General features: G+C 53.7%; 1 protein-coding gene across 5 annotated transcripts in view; it reads right to left on the bottom strand.

The window, feature by feature from the left end:
• Window positions 1–423: 423 nt before the first annotated feature.
• The window catches only part of RPH3AL (rabphilin 3A like (without C2 domains)), a 136,741-nt gene continuing 120,740 nt past the window's right edge, over window positions 424–16,424 (bottom strand). For all 5 annotated transcript variants that reach the window (XM_043478562.1, XM_043478590.1, XM_043478552.1 and 2 more), the window contains 3 exons: window positions 5,233–5,346; window positions 3,595–3,742; window positions 424–1,542 (listed from right to left, as the gene is read on the bottom strand). In XM_043478562.1, the coding sequence (XP_043334497.1) occupies window positions 1,539–1,542; window positions 3,595–3,742; window positions 5,233–5,346 (266 nt within the window). In that variant the 3' untranslated portion in view covers window positions 424–1,538. The remainder of the gene's footprint in view (window positions 1,543–3,594; window positions 3,743–5,232; window positions 5,347–16,424) is intronic.

Raw genomic sequence — 16,424 nt, forward strand, 5'->3', positions numbered from 1 at the left:
CCATTGCTTCTTGACCTGCATACAGGTTTCTCAGCAGACAGGTTTTTGTAGTTCATGCCATTTTCATTCCTTTAGGTCATTTTGGTGGGGTTCAAGAGGCAGAGAACATACAAATGTGTTCAGTCCACTGTGTTTAACTAGAAGTCCTTGTCCATTTTACAATTTTTATACATGTATGTATGTTAATATAACTCATTTTGATTATTTATACATATACTTAACTTTTTATTTTAATATCAATGACCTTGTTTTTCAACATTAGGTTTATGAGCCCTTCTAACCCACGCAGATCTAGCTTATTCCTTTTACTGCAGCTTAGCAAGTGTTCCAGCAACCGCTGTACCACATTTTTTTCCCATCCATTTCTCTACTTATGCATCTTAGACACACAAGTGATTGTGGCCTTTTGATCAACACAGTGGCTCAATGCAAATTCTAATATTTATTGTTTTTATTCTGAAGCATAACTTGTCACAGGGAAACAGGACTTTTATTTTTTTTAAACTGTCTGCCAGTGACAAGGGCAAAAGAGCTAATAGTGGGGGTCTGAGAGACTGGAGAGGAAGGCCCTTCAAGGACCAGGCACGGGGCAGGCAGGAAGGATGGGAGGGTGTGGGCAGCACACACACACACACGGGCACGTTCTCTCTCCTATAGGAAGAGTTTTCCAGAAGCATTGGCCTGCACTCTGAATTAAGTGTTTTTCTGCCAAATCGAGCCTACTGAAGAGGAGTGAATTAATGGCTTAGGGAGCTTCGCACCCCAGCAGGGAACTCAACTGAAGGCTGCTCCTCAGTGAATGAATTCAGTGTTCCCCAGAACACTTTCCAGCTCCACCAACCCCCGGGGAGGGCTTTCCAAGAGACCCAACAGAGAACCAAGTTCAAGAGCAGCTTCTGGGCCAGGAGGGAGGTGACTGTATCCACGTCTGGGGACTGCAACAAGAGGGGGAGGGGGGTGGACCTCTCCTCCCATCTCCGCTGGCCTCCTCTCTAGGGGCCACACTTCTCAGTGAAGGGTCACCCTCAGGCCTGGCTGTCTTCTTCCATGAATACAAATATGGAGAAAGCCCCACCTCTGAAATAGCAGTGCACGTGGGAAGGCCCTACGGGTGGGTCTGAAGACCCTTCCAGTCCAACCAAGACGATAGCAAACTTAAAATGAACACAGGAGTAGGCTGGGAAGTGGGGAGGGCAATAAATAAAGGTCAGGGTGGAGTGGAGTGGCTGGGGTTGGGGTGGGGGGTCTCCCAGGAAAGAAGGGGTGCAGAAAGGCACTGGGTGCAGGGGAGCAGACTCAGCCCCCCAAACACTGGTTTGTTGAGTTAGAGGTCACGTCCGACAGGGCTGGCGGCCAAGGGCTCCAGGACTGGTCAGGAAGGAACCAGGAGGGGTCTGACTTCAGCTGTCTCTCCCCCTCTCTCTCAAGCTCTTCCACTGGAAAGTCTGCCCCATGCACCAAGCGCACCCCTGTCCAGGGAAGGTGGAGGGGACCGTCGGAGGCCACATCAGCAGTGGGGGCTGGCCCAGGTGAGCCTTTTACCTTTGAGAGAGAGAGAAGAAAGGCCACAAAGAATGAGCAGAAGCAAAGTCCCACCCCAGGGACAGTGTGAACTTTGGGAATGAAATGCAGGGAAGGTGGACTCCTTGCTGGAGTGGCCTGAACCTGAAGCAGCCACCCCATCTGAAACTAAGTGGGGGACTGCTGGGGAGGGCTGGGGGCTGAGCCCTGGGCCCAGCCCTGCTCGACTGCGCCGAGACATTGCAGGCAAGTCGCCCACTCCCTGTGCTCCAGTGTGGCCATCTACACCGGGCTAATCAACACAGGTGATCCTGGGATGCCAGCAGGAGCAAATGGACACGAGAGGGACCTCCCTGGTTGTCCAGTGGTTAAGATTTTGCCTTCCAAAGCAGTAGGTGCAGGTTCGATCCTTGGTTGGGGAGCTAAGATCTCACCTGCCTTATGGCCAAAAACAAAAACCAAAACATAAACAACAGAAGCAATATTGTAACAAGTTCAATAAAGACTTTAAAAATGGCCCAGATTAAAAAAAAAAAAACTTAATAAATATTAAAAAAAATGGATGTCAGAATGGAAAACCTTCCAGGCCAGTCCTGTCCAAGTAAACCTTAAGCCCTGGAACCCTGTCTATGTGCTGGGCCACCCGGCACATAGATCATCGGGTGGCCACTGGACATGTCCTGAAGAGCTATGCAGGTCTACCTATGCAGGTAGGTACCCCACGTGGACCCTGGAGCTTACCCTCCCCGCAACCTGGAAGGGACACGATGTGGTCCCCACTTTTAGTGATAATGCAATTGGGTACCGAGAGATCAACTATTAGATTGAACCCTATGCAACTGCCAATATTTAACTATTTTTGATCTACAAAAATGCAGTTGCATGTGGTTCAACCTGATAGTTTGCCCAGGTTCCCATGGGTGTGGATGGCAGAGGTGGGGCTAGAGCTCGGGCCTGCTGGATTCCAAACTGCCCTCTGTGGGGGACTGCTGGAGGCGAGGGTGATGGGAGAGGACCCAAACCATGCCCGCAGTGCCTCCCTCCCTGAGACCTGTCCGCCCCACTCCCCCATGTCACAGTCTGCTTCTCTGTCATGCTCATAATGAGGGAGAATGCGGGAAGGAGGGGGGTGAAGGAAGAGTGGATGAGGGCTCCCCTGGGGTTTCCTGGTGGGTGAGCCCACCCCACCAGGCTCCCACAGCCGTCCCCGTGCGCAGCAGGGGCATCAGCTGCTGTGTTGACCCACACAGCGTGTGCCTATGATCCTGTGGCTGTGGAGGCACTCGGTCCAGCTGGGGCTTCTTTCTGGAAGGAGACCAGGGGCCGATCCTGCACCTGCACACTTTTCTCCCACTTGAGAGCGAGGACCCCCTTGTCCCCCAACTGCCTGATGGTCCCAGGCTGGCCAGGGCAGGTGGGAGCTTGGATTCTTGCCCTTGGCTCCCACACCCATCAAATGGGGATAATAAACCCCCTGACTTCTTGTCCAAGAGAATGAAAGTTGCCCGTGGATGTGCAGGGCGGGCTGGGCTCCACAGGTCCCGATATCCCCCCTCTTAGGATCTGGTACTGCTCTGGCCTGGGCTCTGTTTGCGGCGAGCAGATTCGGCTTCTTCAGCTATGTGGTAAATTTCTGGAGGTCTCAGACTGTCCCCCACCACACCCGGCCCAGGCTGGGCACACCCTATGGTGGACAGTAGGTGTTCCCAGGGTGGAGTTACTGTGACTTTTATGGGGATGGTGAAATACTTGGAAAGGTTACATTTTATAAAACTGAGGATGCTAACCACCACTGAGAACAGATAGAGATGGTCGGCCTTGAGGACTGGGTCCCTCCCTTTGTTCACTGTGGGCGGGGATGGGTCTGGCTAGCCTGGGCTCCCCCAGCACCTGGCAAAACACTCAGCGAACGTGGAGAATTGAAAACATCCCCAGCGCTCTCCAGTGTTGGAGCACAGATGAGGACCAGGCAGGCTACGGGGAGGGGAGCAGGCTACGGGGAGGGGAGCAGGCCACAGGGGTGGGGGCAGACGGAGAGGAGGTGGGCGGGTTGGCAGATGGCTTGGTACTCACCGGGGCCCTTTGGGTCCGACCAGAGTGCGGGGCCCCCACTGTGGGTCAGCAGAGCCTGTCCCGGTCTCACTGGCCAGGCTGCTCTGGCTCCCCGAGAGGCAGCTGGCTGGGCGGGTGGGCCCCATCTTCAGTGACTCCACGCTGCCACCTGCAAGAAGACCCCGTGATTGGCTCCAGGTTGGGCACTTTAGACCTTGAATCGAGACAGGGAGGAACTCAGCCTGGACAAGGGAGCTGATCTAAAGTCTCCTCATTTGGAATTGTGACCTGTATCTATGGGACTGTCTGCCAGAGCCCCTTCCCCTGAGAACAGCCACCCCCTCCTCCCCTATTCACATGGTTGCCATGGTCTAGTGGGACCCCCACCCTTTGGCCGCTGCTGACTGGCCCACAATCTTACAGAGACAACCGAATGGGCCCTTGGGTCATTTAACTAAGAAACAAGTAGTTACCCACATGAAAATGGACAGTGCCCTTGGAGAAGGAGCATGTAGTGGGGGAAGTGTGTGTATATCTGTTAACACAACAAGAGGGACATTCATTGCTGCCTTTAGTAACTAAGGAATCCTCATTCAGATACAGCTGTTAGTCCCCGCCTGCTGAGAGAGCAGAGATGGGGTCTGCAAGACTCCACTCTGTCTTTCTGTCTCCTGGACCTGCTTGGTCAAAGCTGAGAGTTGCTATGAAGAGAAAGGGTGAAGGCTATGGTGGTGAGGGGAGGGACAGAAATATACAGCCTGCCCCAGAAACCAAGGCTGGCAGGTGAGTTTGCTCCACACTTTCCTAAGAATCTTCAGCTTAAAGGGGACTATGAGGTCATCTGGTCCAGGGACAGTTTAAAACCCATGCATCATCCCTGCCTACTGACACTAATCATTTGGAAAACTGCATGGAGCAGGATTCTACGGCCCATGTCAGGCTCTGTGGGAGAGAGTATCATGATCAACTAGTAATGTCTGCCATGGGCACAGGAGCGGAAGTAAAAGTATGTGTGCCAGGCATTTGGCATTTCTTACCAAGCGCAGACAGCCACCACTGCAGGAATGCCTTCCATATCAGTTCTGGCAGGAGATTATCCAGCTTTCCATTTCTTTTCAGCTTGAGGCAGTTATTGAAACACTTTCTTTTTATGTACTAAAAATCAGCCTCCTGAAACATCTTGCAAATATCCCAGTTCTAACCTCTCGAGTAACTGTGAATGAAGCTGGTCCTTTTCCTGGGAAGGCCCTTCATGTGTGGAAAGGAAAATGTGCTCCCAGGCCTTCTCTGCATGGACACCTGAGCCTCCCTTCCACCTGTTCGTGGTGGTTTTTTATTTTTGGCTGCTCTGTGCGGCTTGCGGGATCTCAGTTCCCTGACCAGGGATTGAACCCACCACAGTGAAAGCCCAGAATCCTAACCACTAGGTCACCAGGAACTCCCTTTTCCATCTCTTCTTGAGGGGTGCCAACCCTGTAGCTCCCAGTCATCCCAGCCAAAGGCCCACTTTGCCTCCTGGCTCTAGAGCTGTTTCACCAACCCCCACCGAGGAGCTGCTGGGGAGCAGAGGCCACAGGAGGAGGAGAGCCACTGCCCTCGGGCTTGGGGAGCAAACTGCGCTGCTCCCTGCACTTCCTGCCAGCTAAGTCAGTCACTTACCTGACTCCCCCCAGGGTCTGTTGCCTTTCGGGCCCCTGACCCCAGCAGGCGGGAGTCTGTCATCCAGGCTGGAGGAGCTGAGATCAGAGTCGCTGTCACTGTCGCTGGAAACCACTGGAAAAGAGACATCAGCTCAGGTGGTCAGCCCCACTGGCCACTGCCAGCAGGTATGTCTGACACAGGGGACCAGGGCAGGTCTCCTCCTCCTGCTGAGACAAGATGGCATGGGACCTCCGCTGGCCCTGGTGTTTGGGGCACGGGGATGGCAGGGGACTCCTTTCTGCCAGGCAGAGAGGTGAGTGCCGGGGCAGCCCATCTCCACATGTCAGCCCCTCCCTGGGGCTGGATCAGAAACCTCTCGCTGGGAGGAGCCGATTATCCACTTTGGTGCAGGCCCAACCACTCTGAAGCGTGCACTTGGCAATGCTTAAAGGCATCCAGTGATGCCCTGCAGGAATAATTCCAGTCCTTGCTGACCTGACAGAGGGCTCCAGGCCCCTGACATACACTAACTAGCAGAAGCTTCAGAACAGCTCTGCAAGATAGGAAATAGCATTGTCCCCATTTCCCAGGCAAGGAAACTGAGGCCCTTGACCACAATGGGACGCTTACTCTGGTGGGCTGGCTCCACAGACTGTGTTTATAACCACTCTGATTCCACTGGGAGAACTGAACTCAGAGCCAGCAGGTCTGGGCTCTCATCCCAGCTCATCCAGCAACTCCCAGTGGGGTCTTGTGAATGCAGAAGGGAGCCAGGCTGGTGGGGCTGGAATCCCTGGAGAGGGGAGGGGAGGGGGACCTCCCACGGTGAACACCCACTGTGGTAGAAACCCTCTTTTCTGGACTAAATGGGACCATATTTGGCTGGTTAGTCAACAGTGGGAGTCATAATACAGGATCTATTCATACATTAAACACTCTATTTTCATTTTAAGCATAGAAATGTACATCCATTTGCCAATCTTTTGATGTAGGGCTTGGGTGCTTCTTTGAGATCAGCCCACATGGTCTTTCATGTCTAAACTGCATCTATATTGCATTGCCTGTGATTCGCAGATTCCTTTTCTTTAAACTGAAGCTGAGCTTAAGTGGTTCCGACAGTAAAGAATCTGCCTGTAATGCAATCCCTAGGTCAGGAAGATACCCTGGAGAAGGGAATGCAACCCACTCCAGTATTCTTGCCTGGAGAATCCCATGGACAGAGGAGCCTGGCGGGTTACAGTCCATGGGGTTGCAAAGAGTCAGACACGACTGAGCGACTGACACTTTCACTTTAAAGACACAGCAAAGCAAGAGCCCAAACTCCCACCCTCCTCTACTTCTTCAGCCTCATCCCCCACAACTGCACAACCGGCTCTCCCACCTGAGGCTCCTCTGGCCTCAGGCCACCTGGAGCTCCTGCGAAACTGTCAGCACCTCCTGCAGGGACTGGCTTTCCTCTCCCCAGAATTCCCTGCCCACTCCTCTCCTCCCGGCTTAGTTTGGGTACCCCCTCCTCCAGGAAGCCCTCTATGGTCTCCATCTGGTTGGCTGAACACGCTGTGTATTCTGCTACACCTGCAGCAATCACTTTCTGCTTTAAGTGTTGTGTGTGTGTTTTCCCCCAGCAGACCTGAAGGTTCCTGAAGGCAGGGGCCAAATCACACCATGACTGAGCCTGGCATGCTTCTCCCGCAGACCTGACCCTGGGGGTGGGGCAAGAGGGATGCTATCGGATTGTTTCCAGCTTTGACTTCCTCTGTCTGCTTAAGGATTTTGCTCTTTCTGCTGTGTTTCTTTCTCTCCTCGCCCTCAAGGCAGAGTTCTGGTTTGGCTTTTTGGGCTTTCCAGATCGAGAATCAAAAGGAGATGGAGACTGAAGGGGTTGGGATCCACATACCCGTCCCATTTGTTGTATTTGAGTAATGTAAGGAAAGGCCTGACTTATTTCGCAATTGCTTTTTAGGTCCCAGACTGGGTTTCTTTGATCAAGAGCCCACCGAGATCTGATTTTATGGGCGTTCGTTTTATAAGCATTTATGTGTTTTTTGACTCACGCACTGACTGACTAACCGCCAACCCTGTGGGTCCCCAGACTAAGAGAGTGTGAGGGGGCAGGAGTGAGCAAGCAGCTCTCCTTTGGGGCAGATGCAAAGGGATCTGGAATATTCTGCCCCTGCCCCCAGCAGGAGGGTGGTCCAGCAGCCTGTTAGGCAGCGGGAAGTCCCCGAGGTGAACACGGTGACTGATCTCTGTGTTGGTTTTCTCATCTCTCTGGTAGAGATGCTTAAGGGCAATTTATTCCTTCTTCCTGACTTGGAATGTTCTGCCTGCTCCGTGCCGGATATGCTGGATCTTTGTAATTCTAGGGTGGGGTGGGAAATACGAGGTTGGGCCAGTAGGGGATAGCGGGACATGACATGGGGCTTCATGGTATGGAAATAATGCCTGGATCCTTTGGTGCTAATGAGCAGATGTGGCAGAGCACGACATACCAAGAGCTTGAAAGAGACGATGGGAAAGGACATTCCAAGACTCCGGGTTATGGTGGCCAGCCCATTCACCCCACTCCTTCACTCTGCTCCCTGTTATCTGTGGTACCTGCTCACAGTGTTGGGTTGAGAGTGGGCTTAAGTTGCAAGAATACTGCTGAGCTATGTTGCAAGAGCATGTTTTGCTGGGAGGGGTATGTCTTGGCCAAAGCCCCAACCCTGGAGGTGGGGCTCGGGCGCCATGTTGCCTGGTTCCCATAGGTGCCTATGCCGTGCAAGGGTTAGAAAAAGTAAACCTCCCCAAGTGACAGTCAGTGGGCTGGTTCTTTGTCTCCTTTTATAGAACCGCAAGGGCCATAGCCGTGGAAGGGGGGAACAGCCCTAGATGACAGCTAAGCTCACAAAGGTGTCGCAGAGCAGAGGAGCAGCCAGCCGAGGCCTCATTCCTTTTGAATGCATCTCTTTTGGCTCAAGCATTGTTGTTCATTGTGTCTGGGATTTCAAGCAGGGGGCCAAGCCTCAGCTTAGAGGTCTCTGTGATGCAAACCCAATCCTGTTTCTAATCCACTCTAATAAACCTCACTCGAAAGGAATAAGCCCAAGGAAGTCAGCAGTGTTGACACCTGGCCTTGGCACTTACTGTCACTGGGAAAGAAAGATGCTGAAGAGACAATGTGGAGAACATCCCTGGACATTGCCCAACGCAAATGCCGTTTACCTCAATTCTCCTCCAGCAGCAAAGGAAGAAGTTTTTCTTCCTCCTCCCCCTCCAAATGTCACTGTAAAACCCAAACCTTGGTTAATTTGCCATTTGATTGCTGTTGCCACCTCTCTCTACACAGCAGCTGCAATCGTAAATCTTCCAGGTCTATTAACAAAGCTTTTAGACTCATAAATCTTTTGGCCCTTGCTCCTCCATCCTCAAAACACTCTGTGTGTCTGAAGGCTGATTTTTTACCTCTAATTCCCCAAAGGCTGAGTCTAGGATGGCCTGGTTGGTGACAAGTGCTTGTATTCTGCCCACGCTTGATTTTTCAGGTTGAAAATGGGAAAACACCAGGGAGAAGACTGTCTTGATAGCTTCCCCAAGAAGGAGGTGTCACCAAGTGGATTCACTGGAACTCTGCCAGGAGGCAGGGAGGAGCAGGGAGGAGGCCCCCCTGCTGTAGTGTCCTGGGCCCCTGAACTACTTGCTTGGGGACCTGGCATCCCTGAGATTTTCCCATCATGCCCCAGCAGGGCTGCCCCACTCTGCCTGGCTCTCATCCTCAGCAGCGGACAGCACCAGCGCCAGCCACGCTCACTTCTCTGGGTGATTTTTTTCCCTCTTGGATGGATTTGCAATTTGATTGTCACCATGGAAACTCAAGAGTTTTGGTACATGAAGGTGGGGGGAAGTCTTCCCTTTTGGAAAGTCTTTTCCAACTGCTGCAAAGAACATGTGTGGCAGCTGCTGACTTGTGGAGAAACCTTGCCTGCAATGGTCCGGGGGACAGGCAGGATGCTGGCTACTTGACCTCACAGCCCTGCACTAGGATTTAGGGGAACTGTTTCCTGGCTCTGATCTGCTACCCTCTCTCTTTGTGACCCTGAGGGCACCTCTCAGGGCTTCACCACACACAAAAACAGGCCAATCTAGACAGCCTAGATACTCTGGGTCTTGAATCCTAGGATTTAACTTCTGGTCAGCTTTGTTCCATCAGTGGAGAGATCCCAGTGCCCCTCCCTGGCTGAGAGGTGGGGGGATGTGATTTCTGGGCCACACGACATCCGCCTGCCTGGCACAAGGACAACCAGCAGCCTGTGAGCTTGGGAGGCCCTTGTGAGTTGCTGCTGCTCTGCTTGGAGGCTCCCAAAGCCCCCAGAAATTATGGGAATTAGAGAGGAAGAGATATTTTCAGCAAACATTCTGCCAAGGCAAAGCAGATGGTGGAAAATTTTGCACACTAAAAACAAAAAAAAAAAACCCAACTTTTATTGTAAAGAAAAGATAAGGCCCCGGGGAATGCAGAGACATCCCCAATTAGCCTTACCCAGCCCACCAGGCTGGCACGGCTGTGCAGAGAAGAGTCGAAAAGATGTCCCCACGGGGACAGGTGATGGCTGTGCCACCCGCAAGTGGGGCCAGGCTCGCAGCCTGAAACCCCACCAAGATGCCTCCCACGTCTGGGGCTCTGTTTGGCGGCAGCAGGAGGGAGGTGTGGGGGTGGTGAAGAGGCACTGGCTCTGAGTCAGAAAGACAGTGTCCTGGCTCTGCCACTTGCCAGCGGTGTGACTCTGGGCCAGTTCCTTCACCTCTCTGCTCGGCAGGCTCACCTATGAAAGGGCCAACGATAGATCCTTCCCTGAGTTGTTGTGAGCATTAGCAGAAATAACACAGGCAGTGTCTGGCACATGGCAGATGCTTGATAAATGAACTATTTTATTTGGGGGACATTCTCAACTCATGGCCTACACCATCTGGCATGGGGATGGCCTCTGGACTCAGCATGTTTGATGCCCAGGTCAACCTCAGGGGGTGGACACGCCTCTCCTAGGGGAACTCAGATTTCCAAGTTGTGCTTCATGAGACATTGAAGGCATTGGTACCTTCAGAGTCTGTTTGGAGGCTGAGCTGGATTGGAAACCAGGACTACCTGTGGCTGGAATCTCTGTTCTTTCCTCCGCACTCAGGATGAAGGGCATCCCTTGGTCTGGGCTTATCCCAAGGGCTCTGGGCCCCTGCAGACAAGCCAGGGCATCCTCAGTCCCTTCAACATGCCTTTTCCCATCGGGCAGGAGCTGCCACGTGGGTGAGAAAAACACCTAGTTCACTCCCAACATCTAGGGTTGAATACGAGCTCTGCTTTGGACACTTCTGGACAAATACCTTAATCTCTCTGAACCTCAATCTTCTCATCTGTACAGTGGAGACAATAACAACGATGACAGTAAAATAAGATCAGCTAGGACGTAATGCACTGCAAGTTTAAAAAGCTATTCGACGGACTTCCCTGGTGGTCCGGTGGCTAAGACGCCTTGCTCCTAGTGCAGGGGGTCTGGGTTCAACCCCTGATCAGGGATCTAGATCTCACATGCCACAACCAAGAATTGGCAGGCCACAACTAAGGCCTGGGGCAGCCAAATAAATAAATACATTGCTGTTGTCCATTCGCTCGGTCATGTCCGACTCTCTGCGACCCCATGGACAGCAGCACGCCAGGCTTCCCTGTCCTTCACCATCTCCTGGCATTTGCTCCAAGATCCCATATGCTGAAACTAACGATTCCAGTCCTGCAATTAAGACCCAGCACAGCCAAATAAATAAATATTTTAAAAACCTATATGAGTCTATAGATATTTTTCAAAATGAGATTCCAATTCATCCTCTAGGAACCGACCCAAATCGTGCCTGTGTTGGGAAGTTTCTCCCGCCCAAGGTTGGAAGACAGCCTCCAACCCTGCTCTCCCTACACCTGCTGGTCCCTCTCACACACCCTCTGGCATTGCACTATTTTTCCTACAGATGCCTGCCTTTACTTGCCCAGCTCTACCAGAAACCTCTTCAGGGCAGGGCCACATCTTAATCAGCATCTGCCTCCTTTCCTCAGCCCCCAGTGCTGGGTCTTGGGCCAAGCCGGCACTCAGTAAGTACTTTTTGACTGCTTTCTGAAAAATCCTCCCCAGGAGAGGACACGGCACCTCATGGAAACGGCAGGATGGATGGAGGTCAGCGAGGTGGTGGCCAGCCAGCTGGGGCTGGGCGTTCAAAAAAGCAGGTGCCTCCCCTCCCCGAAGGACACTTGGGTGGGACAAGCCAGGTGACAGGCGACAGTGGCCTCGGCGGGAGCCAGGGATGGACTAATGGAGGGGGGCTGTCGGAGGCCGGTTGCCATGGACACAGGATGAGTGGGCTCTGGGGAGGGGAGCGCACTGTTCACGCAAAACCTTCTCTTCTTCCAAACCCAAGACCCAAGGATAGGTTCTCCCTTTGCTTTGGAAACTTCCCCCAGGGCCTTAGAGAGTAGGGATCTGAAAGGAAGAAAGAAAAATAGCCTCAAGCCCAGGGGGCCTGTCCTAAGGATGGGCTGAGTGGAGCCAGAGAGCCTCAGAGTCAACCTCCATCCCTCCATCCTGGCCTGGAGTCTAGAGATCCAGATGACCCTCCTTTGCCAGCTGCTTGATCACCCTGGGCCTCATTTCCTCCCTGCTCAGAGGTGGGGATAGTCGCAGGACCATCACAGAGGGAGGGTGAGGCTGTGGGACCTGCTTCCTTGGTTCCCCTTTTAGGCTGCCCCCGGGACCTCAGCTGGGACGGCCCAGGCCAGGCCAGGAACTGAGAGTGGGGAGTGGAGGGTTTCTCGTGCTTGTTTATTCATTTGCCATTGATTTTAATTAACTCCCTCCTTGGGGCCTGCAGCCAGACAGGAGGCACCGGATAATGAAGAAGAATCCTCCAATCGATAGAGATGTGGTCGCCAGCATTGACATCCTGTGGTCTTGTCCTGGCTGGAGGCACTCCAGAGAGAAGGGGGAAATGGACAGATGGAAGATAAGAACAGATTCTACCAGAGAGAACACGATACCACTACTCTGGAGCAGGGGTGGAGAGTGTTCGGGGAAAGAAGAAGTCAGGGAGAGCTTCCTGGAAGAGGTGGAATTTAACGATGAGCATGATTTTGGTGGGTAGAGATGCTGGGACTGGGGTGTGCCAGGCATCCCTGACAGAGAACAGGAAAGGCAAAGGCCGGGTGGTGGGCTTCTCTGGGGCCAGGACAGGCTTAAAAGGAAGGTTCCAGACTCAGGCACTTAGGGGACGAGGGGCTGGTCTGGTTTGGGTGTGCTCTGCAGTATCCCCCTCTGGCAGGTTATTGCTTCTGATTTACGGCAGAGATGCAGCAAAGTGGGTGCGTACCTCCTGCCGGCTCCTCTGCCGGGATATAAAATGTGCCTCATCCACTCCATGACGTCAGTGCTCTCTGTCCTCCTTTATGTCTCTGTGTGTCTCTGACTTCATCTCTTTGTGCCTGTCTTGCTGATGGTTTTAAAGAAACCTCTCTTGGCCTCTCGTCTTTCCGTCTCTTGCGGGGCTCTGTGTCCCCACTGTTCTCAGTCCACTGCGTTGGTCTCGGTCCCACTTCCCATTTTGGTCGGTTGCTCTCACTCTCCCGTTACCCCACCTCTCTGTCCACCTGTCTCTGGGTCTCTGTCTGGCACATCCCCTGAGTCTGGCCTCAGGGTGTGTCCCTCAGGTCCCCTCATCCTAGAACCGCGGCCCCTGTGAGGCCCGTGGCATCTGACCTCATCCTGGGTGTGGGACGGGCTATCAGCTTTGCCCAGACTCCACGTGGACCCCAGGGGCAACTGAGGCAGGGGCAGTCCAGCCCCGCTTTGCTGTATGGAGATCACTAGGCAGACAGATGCTCCCTGCTTCTGCTGCTGAGGCTGGACTAGAAAGAAGAAATCAACCAGCCCCATTCGTGCGGCTGGCCTCCACCCCGTGATGGACAGGGGGCCTGGGGAGAGGGTGGCGGAGCCGAGCGCAGCCAGCCCTGTTATCTCCGAGGGCTTTATTGGAGTCAGATGAGGCAGGCGGGCCCAGATTTATTCTCTTCACCCAGGTCCCCAAAGGCCAAGAAAACGAGAGTGAGTAGAATTAAGCTGTAGGTTCACACGGCAAGACAGGTGAGCAGCTGGAGAGGGGAGCGCTGTACCGCACTTGGCAAGAATTGTGTGGTCATCCAGGGCTCTCCAGGTGGCTTAGCGGTAAAGAGTCTGCCTGCCAAGCAGGACACACGGGTTCGATCTCTGGGTTGGGAAGATCCCTGGAGAAAGAAATGGCAATCCACTCCAGTATTCTTGCCTGGAGAATCCCACGGACAGGGGAGCCTGGCGGGCTGCAGTCCATGGATTCGCAAAGGAGTCGGGCACGACTTAGTGACTACACAACAACAGCAGCAGCTGCTGAGGACATCTGCTCAGTTAGAGCCAGGCTGCCCGGGCTGGGGCTGGGCCCTGCTCTCCCAGTTCAGCTCAGATGGGGACTGTCAGCGGCAGGGGGAGGCGGGGGGTGGGGGAGGGGGTGCGGCAAGGAGTCCCAAGGCCCCACCTTGCAGCTGGAGTCATCAAATCAGCTGAGGCTGTCATCGGGTTCTGACAAATTAGAAACGACACCCAGGCCCCTGACTTCTGCGGTGTGGCTAATGAGGGCCTCCTGCTCTTGGGAAATCAAGCCCCTGGCCAGCGAGGACATCCAGGACAGCCCAGAGGGCGGCAGAGGCCGGGGCGGGGCGCAGCAGTGGGAACAATGGTGGCTCCTGGCTGCTCGGGGCTCCTGTTCTGGGGGTGGCCCCTGCACCGAGCTAGCATTTGGCGTCACCGAGGACTCTGAAGGTCAAGACAAATTAGTAACACATAGGCTTATCTTTCAAAACACAGCCACGTAAGATGAGGCCAGGGCCTCTGTTACCCTGAGACTTAGGAAAAGGGCAGAGTTTCCTGAACACCATGGGGATTTCTTGTTCTGCCCATGCCAAGGTTACAAGGCTAGTTATCTGACCCCTCCAAGCCTTAATTTTCTCTTCTGTGAAATGGGACATTAGTAGTACCTCTAGTACACGTGTTGGTGGCAGGGTGGGGGGGCGGGTGGTGATCACACGAATACACAAAACCCAGCATGGTCTGCAGTCCACGGCAGCTGAGGCCTGAGACCTGCCTCTTTCGCCCACAAGCCCACGGCGCCCAGGCCTTCATCTGAGCCTTGAGGAACCGTGGCCGCCCAGAACGCCAACTGCCCATGTTTGCCCCAGCGAGGTCCTCAGCGGGCTCAGGAGACCTAGCACCACACCCCGCTTCTCCTGCCCCCGATGGCATAGATGGTGTTCCTGTCCCAAAATGCCTAGTAGGAGCCACACACAGGACTGTCCAGCCAGGCCTTTTTAATTTATTTTCTGAACCCAAACCTCAGACCTATACCATGAAGACCTGGGTCAATAGCGTGTCCAGGGGGCCGGGCTGGACACACAGCACCCTTCTGAGATTATTCAAAGGCAGCCTCTCCCTTCTCTCCTCTCTGAACAGCCCTCTCTAGCTCATATCTGTCCGCGTATATCTGGTGGTTTCTATTATCTTCATACATGAAAAAATCCCCGGCACTTCCAACTCCCCAGAATGCTAGAACCCAGGCAGGGTGTCAAACGAAGGGAGACAGGGAAGGTGATGATGAAGCAGGAGAGACGATGCTGGGCACAGCACCGCGAGGAAGTTCGCAGGCATTTAGTGACTGTTTACCAGGAGCGTGGTGCGCGGGGAGGGGTGGCGGCAAGGCAGGGGGTGCTGGGTGAGTGTGATGGGATTTCACGGGCCGCACATAGCAGGGCTGTGTGTGTGGGCACGCACATGTGTGTATGCATGTGTGTGTGTGTGTATGTGTGTCCATGTGGCCACTGCTGAGATGGGGCTGGTCTTTCTGGGAGAGACAGCTTCAATATATAGTCTGAGAGATGGTGTACCACCTGCTGGAAATCTCTGCACAGAGTCTCATTCCCCTGGATTTAGGACAGTGACATAGGAAAGCTGGAAGAACACAAACTCTGTTCTGACCCCCCCACCTTGCCCCATCCTACTCATAGGGAAACCAAGGCCTAGGGAGGAAGAAGGACTTCCAAGAAGTAAAGTTTTCTGACCCAGGGGGTCCGCATTAAGACACAGGAGCTTGGGACTTCCCTGGTGGTCCAGTGGTTAAGACTCTGTGCTCCCAATGCAGGGGGCCCGGCTTTGATCCCTGGTTGGGGAACTAGATTCCACGTGCTGGAATGAAGATTTCTCACGATGCAAGGAAGATCAGAGATCCGGTGCACCACAACTAAGACAAGATGCAGCCAAATTAAACAACAACATGATCCCTGGGTCTTGAAGATCCCCTGGAGAAGGGAATGGCGACCCACTCCAGTATTCTTGCCTGGAAAATCCCATGGACAGAGGAGCCTGGTGGGCTACAGTCCATGGGGTTGAAAAGGACTTGGACATGACTGAGCAGGGAAAACAAAAGAAACAACCTCACCGCCCCACCCCACCCCCCCAAAAAAAAACCACAGGGGCTCTGCAACGCCTGACCTCTAAAGTTCTTATTGACGAGGCCCTGGGGGCGACGGTGGTGGGTCCACAGAAGCCACAGGACCACTGTGGGCAGGATTTGCGGAGTCCGATCAGAAGGAGGGACCCACAGATACGACCTGGTCAGGCTCCTGCCTTCCTCTGGTTGGGTGAAGGGGCAGCGAGTGAGGTGGGCTGGATATGAGAACGCTCCACTTCTACGGAGATGTGTGCCCGCTTTGTTTGGCCACAGGTCTAACTTCCATTCTCTCACTTTCACAGGGATATAGAAACAAGAACTATTTCACTTTCTTCGGATTAGCCCAGCAAGGGCGAGGATCAAAGAGCATGAGAGATGGACTTCACTGGTGGCACAGTGGATAAGAATCCGCCTGCCCATGCAGGGGACACAGGTTCGATCCCTGGTCCGGGAAGATCCCACATGCTGTGTAGCAACTAAGTCTGTGCACCACAACTACTGAGCTTGTGCTCTAGAGCCTGAGAGCCGTAACCACGAAGCCCGGGTACCACAGCTCCTGAAGCCCGCCCCCACCTGCCCTAGAACCAGCAAGACACAACTACCGAGCCCGCATGCCCAGAGCCTGTGCTCTGCAACAAGAGAAGCCCCACAGTGAGAAGCCCACGTAT

This window comes from Cervus canadensis, chromosome 1 (assembly GCF_019320065.1).
Source record: "Cervus canadensis isolate Bull #8, Minnesota chromosome 1, ASM1932006v1, whole genome shotgun sequence".
In the NCBI taxonomy this organism is placed as follows: Eukaryota; Metazoa; Chordata; class Mammalia; order Artiodactyla; family Cervidae; genus Cervus; species Cervus canadensis.